This window comes from Dasypus novemcinctus, chromosome 2 (genome assembly GCF_030445035.2).
Source record: "Dasypus novemcinctus isolate mDasNov1 chromosome 2, mDasNov1.1.hap2, whole genome shotgun sequence".
Classification (NCBI taxonomy): Eukaryota; Metazoa; Chordata; class Mammalia; order Cingulata; family Dasypodidae; genus Dasypus; species Dasypus novemcinctus.
The window spans coordinates 170,833,654-170,847,432 of NC_080674.1; the positions used below are offsets into that span (position 1 = coordinate 170,833,654).

Sequence of the window (13,779 nt, forward strand, 5' to 3'; positions counted from 1 at the left end):
CTTGTCCAGACCCCTTGTCAGATCAGCTCTGCTGAGCTGCCCCCATATCTCAGCATCACAGGTACCTATGGAAAGGGTCATGACGCTCAACTTGTCTCGCACCAGCTTGACTATCATGCTCTTTTGGAGAGGGGTGCAGCGGCAGCAAAGGACAGATCGGCAATACTGGGTCAATTCCAGAAATTTCTTCTCCAGCTTTCCCTGGAAAATGACGTTCAATGTCTTCCCATTGATGACCAATCCAACCGCTGGAACTGCAGCTTGTGAGGTGGTAGATGGTGTCTCAGAACGTAGGCGGAATCCAAAGAGCTTGCGGTCTGGCTTCCCTGGTTCATGAAATTGCTTTATCTCTTCCAGTGCACAGTTGAAGATGGATTCACAGGTTTCCTATAAAGAGCCAGAATAATAAACACAGTTTTAGCAAGCAGTATGCTAATATTTTACTTTATCTTTCAGTAAGGTAATTATAAAACTACTACCATAGAAATTATCTAAGAGTCATTCTCCAATTTTTATGCTTTTTTCTAATATTTGAAACAACACTGAAGGAGTATTAATGGGTGTATTAGTCAGCCAAAAGGGTGTTGATGCAAAATACCAGAAACCTGTTAGCTTTAATAAAGGGTTATTTATTTGGGGTAGGAGCTTATAGATACAAGGCCATAAAGCATGGTTACTTCCATCACCAAAGTCTATTTCCACGTGTTGGAGCAAGATGGCTGCTGATGTCTGCCAGGGTTCAGGCTTCCTGATTTCCTCTCTTCCCAGGGCTTGCTTCTTTCTGGGCTCAAGGTACTTTTTTTCCAAGGCTTGCTTCTCTTTCCTCTGTGTGCATACTTTCCGGGGCTCCAGCTTAAGACTTCAGCATCAAAGTCCAACATCAAAACTCCAACATTAAAAACTCTCCAGTCTGTCTTTGCCATGCCTTTTATCTGTGAGTACCCACCCACGAAGGGGTAATGATTCAATGCCCTACTGATGTGGCCCAATCAAAGCCCTAATCACAATTTTATCATGCCTAAGTACAGACCAGTTTACAAACATAATCCAATATCTATTTTTGGAATTCATAACTATATCAAACTGCTATACTCCACCCTCTGAATTCCAAAAAGACATTGCAATATTCAAGAAAACCTTAAATCAGTAACAATGCAAGTACATAATCATATCACAAATGCAGTTTGTCTTGGGGCAAAGTCCTGCCTGGATGTAGACCTCTGAAATTACAAAACAATTTATCTGCTTCCAATACAAAAATGGACAGAGAAAGGATAAACATTTTCATTACAATAAGGAGAAATTGGGAGGGAAACATGGGTCATGGTTTCTCTACAGTTCAGTAGACGTGCAGGGCATCCTCTGTTCGATTTCAAATTCTGAGAGTCATTCTTAAGATGATGGTTTCTTCTTCCTGGGGCATTATGGGAACCCACACTTTCCATAGGCTTGCCCAACAGCCATTTTCTTGGTTCCACCCCCATCAAACATCTAGGTGTCGACCAAGTTCCAGACCTCACCCTCCAAGAGTATTGGGGTGATTACCACACCTCACCCAATCTTTGGGTTAGAGTCTTAACCCCCTGGTACAGTGACATGAAGACAACATTCCCCCTAACCTTTGGCATACAGGCACAACCCTCTCAGAGCAACAAGTTGACCACCTGTCCTTCCCTAATCCACAGGGGAAAGGTCCACCCCTCTCAGATCTGTGGGGTACTGACCTTAATTGCCCTAATCCTTAGGGAATGTGCTCTACCCTCTTTGTACCCTAGGGCAGCAAAACTCTCCCAGAGCATTGGGCAGGAACATCCACCTTCTTCAAATGCTGGGGCAAACTCACCCTCTCTGTACACATGGGTGGGGTTCCTCTCTTGGCCCAAGGTGATGTCTTAATTCCAGATCTCAGCTTCCATGGTTTTCCTCTTGAAGTTGTTTCCCCTTCAGTCTCTCCTTTCCATGTCCCTTTTATTCCAGGCTAACAGTGATTTTGTTCATATAGCTCTCTCAAAAAGTCTGTTGGTTTAGCATGCAGGAAGGGGTCTAAGCCATCAGACAGTAAGACTTTCCACAAGTCTTTCTGACATAACTGCATCTACAATCTTGATTTACAAGTTCCAAATTTAGTTAAGGTCTCCAATGGGCACTTTTGTCTGGGAACTGGATTTCCAGAGGCTTGGAATTTCCAGAATCAGTTTCTGTTTCCTTTGTGCCCAACAGTTCAGTCCTCAGCATATCTCTCTCATCTAGCATCTTGTTGTAAGGTGCAAGCAGAAACCAAGCCACATTCTCTGAGTTTATTTTAGAAATTTCTTCAGCTATATGCCCAGGCTAACCATTTTCAATGTTTGCCTTCCATATATCACCAAGAGTCAATCTTGCTAAGTTCTTGGCAACTTTAAAACATGGATCACCTTTCCTCCACTTTCCAAAAATAGTTTCATCATTTACTTCTAAGGCATCGTAAAAGGTCTCTTTAGCATCCATATTGTTATCAACAGTCTCTTCAAAGTGATCTAGGCCTTTTCCATCAAGCATTTCACAATTCCTCCAAAAAATGCCTCTTACCCAGATATAAAACTGTTCCAGTGCTTTGAGAATTACAAAAGCACTTCCCCACTCCTCGGTACCAAATTCTGTATTAGTCAGTCAAAGGGGTGCTGATGCAAAATACCAGAAGCTTGCTGGCTTTTATAAAGGGTATTTATTTGAGGTAGGAGCTACAGATACAGAGCCATAAAGTATAGGTTACTTCCTTCACCAAAGTTTATTTCCATGTGTTGGAGCAAGATGGCTGCCAATGTCTGCCAGGGTTCTGGCTTCCTGGTTTCCTCTCTTCCTAGGTCTTGGTTCTCTCTGGGCTCAGGGTTCTTCTCTTTCCAGGGATTGCTTCTTTCTGGGCTTAGAGTTCCTCTCTTCCAGAGGCTTCTTCTCTTTCCTCTGTGTATGTACTTCCTGGGGCCCCGATTTAAGACTTCAGCGTCAAACTCCAACATTAAAAGCTCTTCAGTCTGTCCTTTGCCATGTCCCTTATCTGTGAGTCCTCCACCCACCAAGGGGTAGGGACTCAATGCCCTACTGATGTGGCCCAATCAAAGCCCTACCCATAAATTAATCATGCCCAGGTACAGACCAGTTTACAAACATGATCCAGTATTTATTTTTGGATTTCATAACGATATCAAACTGCTACAATGAGGGACCAAATTTTTGACAGCTTGGGAATGGGTGTGGAAATAGCTCAGCAAGATTGGGACTGATACAGGAACGGTATAAGATAAATAATAGTAATATGATGATAAATAATGGCATGTCATGCTGGTATAGGGCTTTCTCTTTCTCACAGGTAATTCAGTTCCCTTTTGTTCCTCAGAACATTCTTAGGTGGTTGGGTAAAGTAGGTATTACCAAATTTATCTTAGAGATAAGGAAACTGAAACACTGAGATCTTTAGGGACTGGCCCAAGATCATCCAACTAGGTAGTGAAGGCAGAACCATTATTACTTGAACTCTGGTTTCCTAATTAAAACCAGACCAGACCAGACCAGACCAGACCAGACCAGATGAGACCAGACCAGACCAGATCAAACCAAACCAAACCGAACCAAATAAACCAAACCAAACCAAACATTAATAGTGTATTTAAGCATTGATCTAGTCCATGGAGGGTGCTAAGAATTGTTGTAGGAATGTTTTGTTTGTATTGACTAGAACTAATCATGGATGTGAATAAGGATTATTAATTGAAAGAAACTTCTTATCATTTTTTTCCTGGTGTTAACTTTGGGATATGGTGAGGAAATTATTTCCATTCATCATTTACCTTCCATTACTTTAGATTGTGTCAAATATAAAATCAGGTTTTGGTTCTAAATCTATCCTTAATTCCTCTTTTTAAAATCTTTATAAATTATTTTATATTTCCATTTTATATAAATGGAATTGTACAATATGTAGTACTTTCTGTCTGGTTTCTTTTTACTTAGCTTTTTTTTGTCTGATAGTAACATTTTGTAGTATTACCATACATGTGTTCAGCTTCAAAGAAAAACAGTCATATATAAGCAAGTTAAGGGCAGCAGACTTGGCCCAGTGGTTAGGGTGTCTGTCTACCACATGGGAGGTCCACGGTTCAAACCCCAGGCCTCCTTGACCCGTGTGCAGCTGGCCCATGTGCAGTGCTGATGTGCGCAAGGAGTGCTGTGCCATGCAGGGTGTCCCCCGTGTAGAGGAGCCCCACGTGCAAGGAATGCGCCCCGTAAGGAGAGCTGCCCAGCACAAAAGAAACTGCAGTCTGCCCAGGAATGATGCTGCACACACGGAGAGCTGACACAACAAGATGACGCAACAAAAAGAAACACAGATTCCTGTGCCACTGACAATAACAGAAGTGGACAAAGAAGATGACGCAGCAAATAGACATAGAGAACAGACAATGGGGGTGGGAGGGAAGGGAAGAGAAATAAATAAGTCTTTAAAAAAAACCAGTAAGTTAAAAAAATAAGCAAGTTAAAAAATTTTTTCCTTAATTTCTCTTTAATTTCTGTGAACATCACTTCTTAATAAAGATAGAAAGGTTGTGGCAAGTAACAGTATTATCAATTTTAATAGTATTGTTTTGTTCATGCTGTCTTTATTTTACAGAGTTCTTTTATCTATGGCAAGGGATGATGAGTTTTTGTTTCCTGAAGTGCTAAAGTTTCCTTTAAAATAACTTAAAGCATATTAAAAGCGAGGCAACTTAAATAATATCCTTAAATAAAACATAGATTTTTACAATTGTGAAAGTAGCTCTGAAATGACAGATTTGGGAAACAATGGTTATATAGTTTTCTAGGAATGTTTGTAATAATGTCTTCTGGACTGAGCAGCGCCTCAGTTCATTATTCCCATGTCTTCCTTTAGGTGATGCGGGGTTGAGTGTTGATGGCAACAGAGGGGAAGAGATCAAAATGGTTCCTGATGGGAAGTTGGGGAGCCACAAATTATATGTATATATATATTATGACCATAACAACTCATTGGAGATGTCAGTTTAAAAAAAAAAACTTATTTCTGAATTCTTCAAGTCATAATCATTCATTTAACAGTTAGTGTATGTCAGGTGTTGTGGCAGGCATCCTCTAGGGGGCTCCCAATGAACCCCTGCTTCCTGTCTTCATGCCCTTGTGTAAGCCAGTTCCCTTGAGTATGAGCTGGACATAGTGACTCCTATCCAATAAAGAGAATCCAGCGAAAGTGGGGGGATGTCATCCCCATATTAGGTTATAAAAGACCTGGCTTCCTACTGGGTGCTCTTATCTCTCTCGAAAGACTTGCCCTGGGGGAAGCCACCATGCTGTGAAGCAGCTGTATGGAGAGGCATGAGGTGAGAAACTGAGGCCTGCTAGAAATCAGGCAGGTGAGCTTGGAAGCAGGCCTCTCCCTGCCCCTCACTGACTTCAGATGAAACCACAGCCCTGGCCAACATCTTGACTGCAATCTCGAGAGAGACCTTGAACCAGAGGCACCCAGCTAAGCTGCTGCTGGATTCCTTACCTGCGTAAACTGTGACAAAATAAAGGTCTGCTGTTTTTAGCAGGTAAGTTTTTGGGATAATTTGCTATGCAGCAATAGATAACTATATAGGTACCATGCTTCTATGATCTTAATTAATCCCCCCAACAGCCTGTGAAGAAAATCTTTTTAATTCCTATTTTACAGATGAACAGAAGGAAGTTGAGAGAGAAATGGTATCTGGGACATATTTACTTTACTTTATAAATAATAATAATAATAGTTATTCGTAGTAGTTCCTTTCTAATATTATTGTGCTTTCTAAAATTCCTTGATGGGTCAACACTTCCAGTGATGGGGTAATTCCCTCAATTAATGGATGAATGCTTGAGGTCTAGATAGGCCCATAATTCCCGTATAGCTTTAAAAGAGACTGCAGCTCTGAATCAATTTATAGTGAATTAGGCAAATTAAAACCCTTGGAGGAAATACCACTGAATACATAAATACGTTAAACTGGGGTTTAAATAAATCTAAGACTAAGAATGGATTAGCCCATTGTCTGATTTAACATACCTCAGGCTAGGGAGGGATGAGAACAATAAATTTACAGGTTTAGTGGGCCTGAGGTGTGGGCAGGGTCTAGCATTCAGCACCCATTTTAGAGGGTGAAAATGTCAGCTTGAAAAAAGCTGACAGTGACGGAATTAAAGATGGAGTGTGGCTGATTATTCCTTAGGAACCTGGGTTTCTAACAAACATCTTCAGCTTCCTACAGGAATGCATTGCATTTAACCACCAACTGACTCCCCTCCATCCCCCTCAGACTGGCTGACTCGCAGGTTTGTAGATGTCCTTCTTCAGGAGTCACCCGGGGTGAAATGATCACCCCAAACGAAATTTCCATTTCCAGCAGGGCAGAGAGGCATACTGCTATTACAGGGATCAAGCACTTGAGCAAGCTGCAAATTACTTTCTTTCCTAAGCATAATATTCAAGTCAAAGATTGCCCCAAGATTATTTTCATTGTGAAAATTCATTGGGACTTAATCTAATCATGGCATAATCTGTGCACCTGACAAGAAAGTAAATGATTTTTCCAATACCTCTGAAGAGCCATGGGCACTCTTCATAGTATAAATTGCCTTTTTTTTAAAAAAAAAAAACAAACATGTGTATATGGTTTCTTCATGGAGTAAAAATGAAATATAAACCTTTCTAAGCTTATATTCTGAGTCCAGATTGGCCTCAGGCAAAGCTGTGAAAGAGAAGCTTGAGCGTCCAGCACCCGCCCTGCTCCTCCTTTTCTGTGTTGCTCTTTCCCGTTTCCATCTTCCTACCTCTTTTCCATTCCTTGTCTCATGCCCTAGGTCTCCGGGTGCCCCGCTCCTTCCATACAGTGCTTTCCTTGTTAATATCCTAAATCCTAACTCAATTCCTGCTTCCTTTCGATAAGCACATACTTCTCTATGCCTACTTGCCATATTCATCAGTCAAGAAGATGCTAGAACTTTACTTTCTGCTCTTTGCATTGTGAAAATAAATTTTTCTTCCTAAATACAAAATCATATCTTAACTTCGAGTATCATTCTTCAGATTTTATACTGCCCTTTTTTCATACCTTGCTTCCTGCCACCCACAACCTATTCTAGGTGAAAATTTTCAGTTTTAGGACTTTGCTTATCTCTTTCTCCCATCCCATCCCAACATACTGGTCTCATGTATCATTCCTTTCAGGTTTCTACTCTGGGTCAGGCTAATTTGACATACAAATTGGAGCGGAAACTTTAAACTTAGAATCATTTCAACTTAATTGGGACTTTTTCAATAGAGGTACTAATCCAAAGTAGTGAGAAACGGCCAGCTGCGGGTCTGTGAGCAGACAGTGTGGTATATGCAAACAGCACTGGCCCAGCTGGAGAACAGAACTCTAGATTTAGTTCTGTGTAGCAGAACCTAGGAGGGTGACCTGGGCCAGTGACTTAGGGGTCTTCAGATTCCTCATCTGTAAATTAAGGGAGCCATAACTTGCTAATAAGTAGTGTTAGAAGCAGTGAAAGAGAAACTGTCAACCACATGTGGGGATGAGATAGAGGATATAGGGCAGATGACTTCCGGGCTCCCCCACCCCGTTCCAGTGTTCAGTGATAGTTTGGGGTAGGGGTGCTGTCCCTGTCTACCCAAATCCCACCTGTAAGCTGGTCTCCTATTTGGCCAAGGTGCTGCTCTGTACTTGGACGTCCGGTCCCTGGCCGGGCCTCACCTGATTCTCTGTATTAATGGTGTATACCGTGTCAGTCTGATCTAACAGTCTGCAGGAATAGGCGATATTGACTGCTGTCTCCTGCTTGTCTCCCGTCAAGACCCAGAGCTGGATCCCCGCCTGGCGCAGAGCAGCGATTGTATCTGGAACGCCTTCCTGCAGTCGGTCTTCGATCCCAGTGGCTCCTGGAGTGATCAAAGATGTCAGAGCTCACATTTACAGGAAAAGGGCAGCTGCTTAGTTTCCCCTTGGCCCTGTCATGTCAGGCTATGTTTCTTAAATATCTTCCATGTGCTCAGCTGGGCTAAGCATCCAGGACACAGCAGTGACCTAGGTAGAGCTGCTTTCTCCCTTCTTAGAGCCCAAAGGCTCACTGATAAGGACTGATAACCCTGCGATCAGAAGAGAAAAGGTCAGGGTGTGTGTGAACCTGTAACAGCGGACCTGAACTTTATCTGACAGGTCAGAGAGAGCCTTGCTGGGAGAGTGCCCTTATGCTCAGACTTGGAAGAAAGCAAGGGCAGCGAGAGGGGGGTTTCCAGGTCGACTCTATTGAGCAGAGTCGAGGGATCAGCATGGTGAAGGCCAGAGGTCAGAGGAGAAGACGTGGAATGGGAACAGAGTGGGATGAGAGATTAAGCCAAAGAGGGAGGCAAGGGCTGGATGACACGAGACTTGTCAGGGAATTAGGGATTTGGATTTTATTTGGTAGCAAAGAAACTATTAAAGAGTATTAAGTTGGAGAGTGGCAGGATCAGTTTTGAGTTTTAAGAAGATCACTTCAGAAAATGGATTGAGATTGGAGGAAGGAGGATTACATTCAGGGGTTGCAGCTTGTTAGGAGGTTGAATAGGAATTCAGAGGAAAGTCGATGGTGGCCAGGACGGGCATAGGGGAAATAGAAGTAGGAAGAAGTGGAGAGATGGAAATCTTTGCTCTGCAACCGATCACAGCAGAATTAATAAGGACTCATGTTTTTTATATTATTCTTGGAAGGAATTCTACATGCAGCATCCTAATTTATTTATTTTTCAATGATCTCAAGCTTTGCACTGACACTGATGAATATATACCCAAAATATTGAGTAGTTACTAAGTGATTAAGCAAAAATAAATCTGCATTTAAATTGAGATTCATTTCAGAACACAGACCAATGGCTACTCGTTTCACTCTGGGCAGGAGCAATGCATTTCATTTCTTTTAATAATCCAGAGTGACAATAGGTTGGCAAAGCACTTACGTTGGATGTATACTGAAAAGATCATTTAATATTGTGGACTTAGCACGACTGCAGCGCAGCTTTTTAATGGTATGGTGGTTTCTTAATGAAAAGATGAAATCCCTTCCTGGCCCTGGCCCTCCTCCTTCTCAAGCCACTCGGAGAGGAGAAAAAGAACCTGAAATGTGCCAGTTTTGTATTTCAGGTCCAAGCGCGCAGTTAAACAGCCCCATGAAAAGTGATGGCTCCATCCTCATCTTTCCCTCTAAGGGTTAGCCTGGAAGGTGAGACTCCGTGGCTGATTTATATTAAAGTGAAGGAGAGAGGAGGAAAAACACATTTATTTGTGTGAAAGAGAAAATGAACCGGGAAGGTTGTGAGAGCTTTTCCCAGCCAGGGGAAGCTGACACATTCTGACAAGTGTGTTGTCTCCCATGCAGAATTAGTGATGAGCATGGCTCACTGAGGCCAAAGAACTGCCTGAAACAAAAGAAACTTCTGAGAGGGGAGAAGAGGGCCAGGCGTCCCTAGGGGGATAGCGTCGGGGGGCCTGGCATGGTGGGTGAACTGTCTAGTGTAGCCACCCTCTGTCCTTGTTAAAAAGAGTCCTTGTGGCCAGCTTTAAAGGGTCCCCATACAAGGCAGCAAGCAAAGGCCTCAGCAGCCAAAACTTTCCCCACCCTGCTTGCCACCTAGTCTATTAAATCACCATCTTTTTACAGTGAGCTTGGGTCTTTTCCTTTGTGCCCCTGCCTGCTCAACTCAGAGGGGCGTGTAAGACTGGGGGTGGGTGGGTCCATATATGTGTCCCGTTGGGGGCCAGGGCTTGGACTGCTCCCTGGGTCAGCATGGCCTCCCACGGTGAGAGAAGGCTTTACCACGTGGTCACTGCAGGCTGTCTGAGCACTGCTGTACCTAGATCTTGCTCCTGAGATGGAAGGGGATGAATCCTGAGATACAAAGGCTCCCCTTCCCCCTTGGCAATCCTCTCCCTGCAACAGAAATGCTACATTGTCTTTTAACTGCTCTCCATGCCTCTCTTACTTCCCCATTTAATCAACCCACTTCTATACAGTGGCAGTCAGAGTGATTTTTGTAAAGCATAAATGTATCTCGACTTCCACCCTCTACCCCTTTCCAAATGCTTAGTTTACAATTTACGCGGCCCTTCCTAGTCTGGTCTTGCCAACCTCACTCGCCTCACATCACCCCTTACTACCTGGGGTGGGCCAGCCACCGCGGGCCTCTTTATGTTTTCAGCTGGCTTGTGCTCTCTCACCTCTTGGGCCTTAACTCATGCCTGGCCCTCTGCCCAGAGCTCTCTCTTCCTTTGCTCTGACCAACTTCTTCTTCCCCTTTTAGTTCTGGACCTTCCCAGGCCCTCCCTGGCCCAGGCTAGGATGGCACCTTCTTTGTGCTTGCATTTCCTCTGGTACCTCTCCCAGCCAGCCCTCACCACTCTCCATTGAAATGACTTGTTTAATCATCCCATTTCCCTGCTGGACTCTGAGTTCTGGGAGGGCAGGGTCTATGGCTCCTGTTCCTTGTTGTAGCTTCAATGCTACATAGTAGCATAGGCACGTAGTAGGTGCACAACAAACATCTGAAGGAATGAAGACGTGCGCTGTCATAGGAAAAGGAGACAAACTCCAGCTCCTACCAGCAGAGTGTGTACTCTTGATGCCAGGTCTGAGTGTGGAGTCTGGGTTGGGTATTGACATTTCCCATGTATGCCAAATACCTGGAACGATACCCCAGGGAAGGTTTCTGATGGAAACATATTTGTAGCAGTGCCAGAATCAGGGCCAAGAACTCCCATCCCAACTTGCAGCATTCCTTTTTTCAGTTAGTGATGATTTATTTTTAGCTACCAAGTAAGGTGAGTTGATTCTCCAAATGCTGGGCGGTCTCCATTAGAAGCTCTTCTCGGTTCTCCAGGGAGGCCTCAGCCTCAAGCCGGAAAGTGGCCCATCGCTGGAAGTCCTCTTCACTTACCACCTACGGGACAGGAAGAGGCTTGTTCACAACCCTAGATGGGTCTGGAGGCAGAATCCCTCCCCCTTACCTGCATCCACGGGGCCACCTATGAGCCTGCTTGAGCTTCACTGTGCAACTTGATGGAGCTTTCTCCTCAATGTTTATTATTATTTTTTGAATGCACAAATAAATGAAGGATTGATCCTTATGTTCCATTATCACTCAACATCTTTTGAACCCCTACTATACTCTGGGCACTGGAGATACAACTTGTATGCTGGTGGAGGGCAATAGATATTATCCAGGTCAATAATGTAAAAGAACAGAAAATTTAAAGGATTGCTGTGAAAAGAAGTGCTATGAATAAAATACAAATTAAAAAGGAGTGCTATGACGGGGTGAGGATGACTCTGGGGAGGGAGCTACGTTCATTTCAATGTTCAGCTATCTTTTATGAGATGACATGCAATCTGAGATCCAATGACAACAGGGACTCAGTCATGGGAAAGGGTGAGTGCAAATGCTGTGAAGCAGTAATGATCTTGCCCTTTCCTCTGTTCCTTAAACATATCAGTCAGGTAAAGGATGGAGAGCAAGGTGGAGAGGGACCAGTAATGAGGCAGGAAATGTAGGCAGAAGCCAGGTCGTGCATAGCCTGGGGGACCTCTTCACAAGGCGTACTGTCATGCAGGTGGAGGTGCCCAGTAGCTGGATGAGCCCCCCTAGAGGTCAGGTCTTCCTTCCTTGGAGCCCCATAGCACTTTCAGACCCCTCTGTTGGTGTCTCTTCCATATTCTATTTTATAGCAATGAATGATTCTTTTGCACAGGCATCAGCTATTCCTTGACTATCCCTCTCTGCATGGTACTATTAGGAACACCAAGGGGACACAGGGAGACGTTTTGCTTTTGAGGAAATCACAGCTTATCGGGGGAGGCAAAATATGCACAAATAACAGGTGGACAATAGAAAATGGTAAGGGTATAATTACAATTTATAGAATAGTAAGGATTTGTTACTGTACCACTGTACTTAGGTTACCTTACTTAGGCTCCTTGACAGCTGTATGAGATGGGGAGGGCTAGCACCACTGTACCGATAAGAAAATCCCAAACTTAGACAGGTAAAGAAACTTGTTCCAGGTCACAAGTGGTGAGACATGGACTTGCACCCAGGAGGGTCTGGTTTTAAAGTGGTGCTCTTGACCTCTATGCTGCACAAAGTACCATTAAAGAGATGATGAGTGGGGATTTATGGAGAAGAACCCACTTCTAGCCATCTAAAATGTGTATGTATTTTAGCTCCCTAATATATTTTCATGCCTCATTAGATGTCCTTGCTCTGTGAATAATAGCCCTCTTTACATGCCTTCTTTGAAGGGGCTGCAAAATTAAAGATCTGCAGGGCATGAGGTAGTAATTTACACAACTAAAACAGGGCGAAGGGCAATGCAAAAGGGGGTGGTAGGGTCTGTGGCCAACCACAGAACACAGGAGAACATATACCTCGTCTAAGGGACCAGCTGTTATAGGGCCGTAACTGATTGTTGCCATTTAAGAATAGAGGCCCAGTATGCCAGATCCTCCAAATTTGCAAGAGAAACTGGAAATCTAAATTTTTATGTAATCACATAAAAGCCCTTAATTTTAAATCTAGAGAAGGCAGATGTGGCTCAGGTGATTGGGCCCCCGTCTACCATATGGGAGGCCCTGGGTTCAATTCCTGGGCCTCCTGGTGAAGGCAAACTGGCCCATGGCACTGTGGAGAGCTGATGGCAGAAAGGGAGGGCAAACAAGGTGGGGTGGAGAATAAATAAATGAAATAGGTAAGTCTTAACATGAAAATATCATTTTATGATTTATGGGTTATCTATTACATGTACAATGAAGAGCGGGGAATGATAAAGACACACTGATAGGGAACCTGGCCATCCAGATTTCTGCCCCAGCACAATTTTCAAAGTCATGGGTCATTGTGGTGAGCAGGAACAGCTAATCTTAAAAATATTAAAACAACCAACATTAGGGGTCTTTTAAAATGAAAAAGAAAAAGCCAGAAGCAGGTTAAGGCCTCTTAGCGGCCTGATGATATTCACCGCGCGCGGAGGAATTCGTTCTTACCTTCTTGGCGATGCACAGGGTGCGCAGGCCATCTCTTGCATACACGTCCAGATGCTTCTGAGTCAGGGCTCGGATTTTCCTCAGCTTCTTTTCCACATCAGTCTCGGTCACTGTCAGGTTGTTATTGTCCCCCATGAGGTCATGTTTGCAAATGCTCAGGGATCCCTGTCCTCAGCACCCTGGAATCTTCCTGGGCGACTGCACACATTTTTAAGAAGGACTCCCCATGCCAGAGGCATGGAAGACCTCTCCTGGCTGCCAGAGGGCCCAGGAGTCCTTAAGTTATCTGCTTGTGCATACCGTCATCCAAAGCCCGGCTGAGAAAAGTGCCGTTTAAGGCAGGCCAGAGGTCTAAGGTGGTGTTCTCAAACATCGGTTTGCATCAGAATCACTCAGGAAATGAAAACATATAATAGATTCCCAGGCCCAATTCAAGCCCTGCTGAATCAGACTCTCCTAGGGAAGGAGCCAGAACTCTGAATCTTTGATAAGTTAAGGAGGTGCTTTCTTTGTAGACAGTTTAGCCATGGATGGTCAAGTGACTCTGGAAACTGTTCCCTAAGTCTCAGACATACTGTCCAATTATCTCCTTTAGTCCTTGTATCAAGTGAGGTCCTGACAGCTACAAACCTGGATCTCATTAGCTTAATTTTTCACTACATTGGGTTTGCTGACTTAGACTTTGTTTCCATATAAGAAAAG

At 43.8% G+C, this 13,779-nt stretch overlaps 1 protein-coding gene across 3 annotated transcripts in view; it reads right to left on the minus strand.

Moving 5' to 3' along the window:
- The window catches only part of ATP10B (ATPase phospholipid transporting 10B (putative)), a 259,276-nt gene that overhangs the window by 25,447 nt on the left and 220,050 nt on the right, over positions 1–13,779 (minus strand). For all 3 annotated transcript variants that reach the window (XM_058281733.2, XM_058281736.1, XM_004467210.5), the window contains 4 exons: positions 13,078–13,187; positions 10,852–10,978; positions 7,761–7,945; positions 66–387 (listed from right to left, as the gene is read on the minus strand). In XM_058281733.2, coding sequence (XP_058137716.1) covers positions 66–387; positions 7,761–7,945; positions 10,852–10,978; positions 13,078–13,187 — 744 coding nt within the window. The remainder of the gene's footprint in view (positions 1–65; positions 388–7,760; positions 7,946–10,851; positions 10,979–13,077; positions 13,188–13,779) is intronic.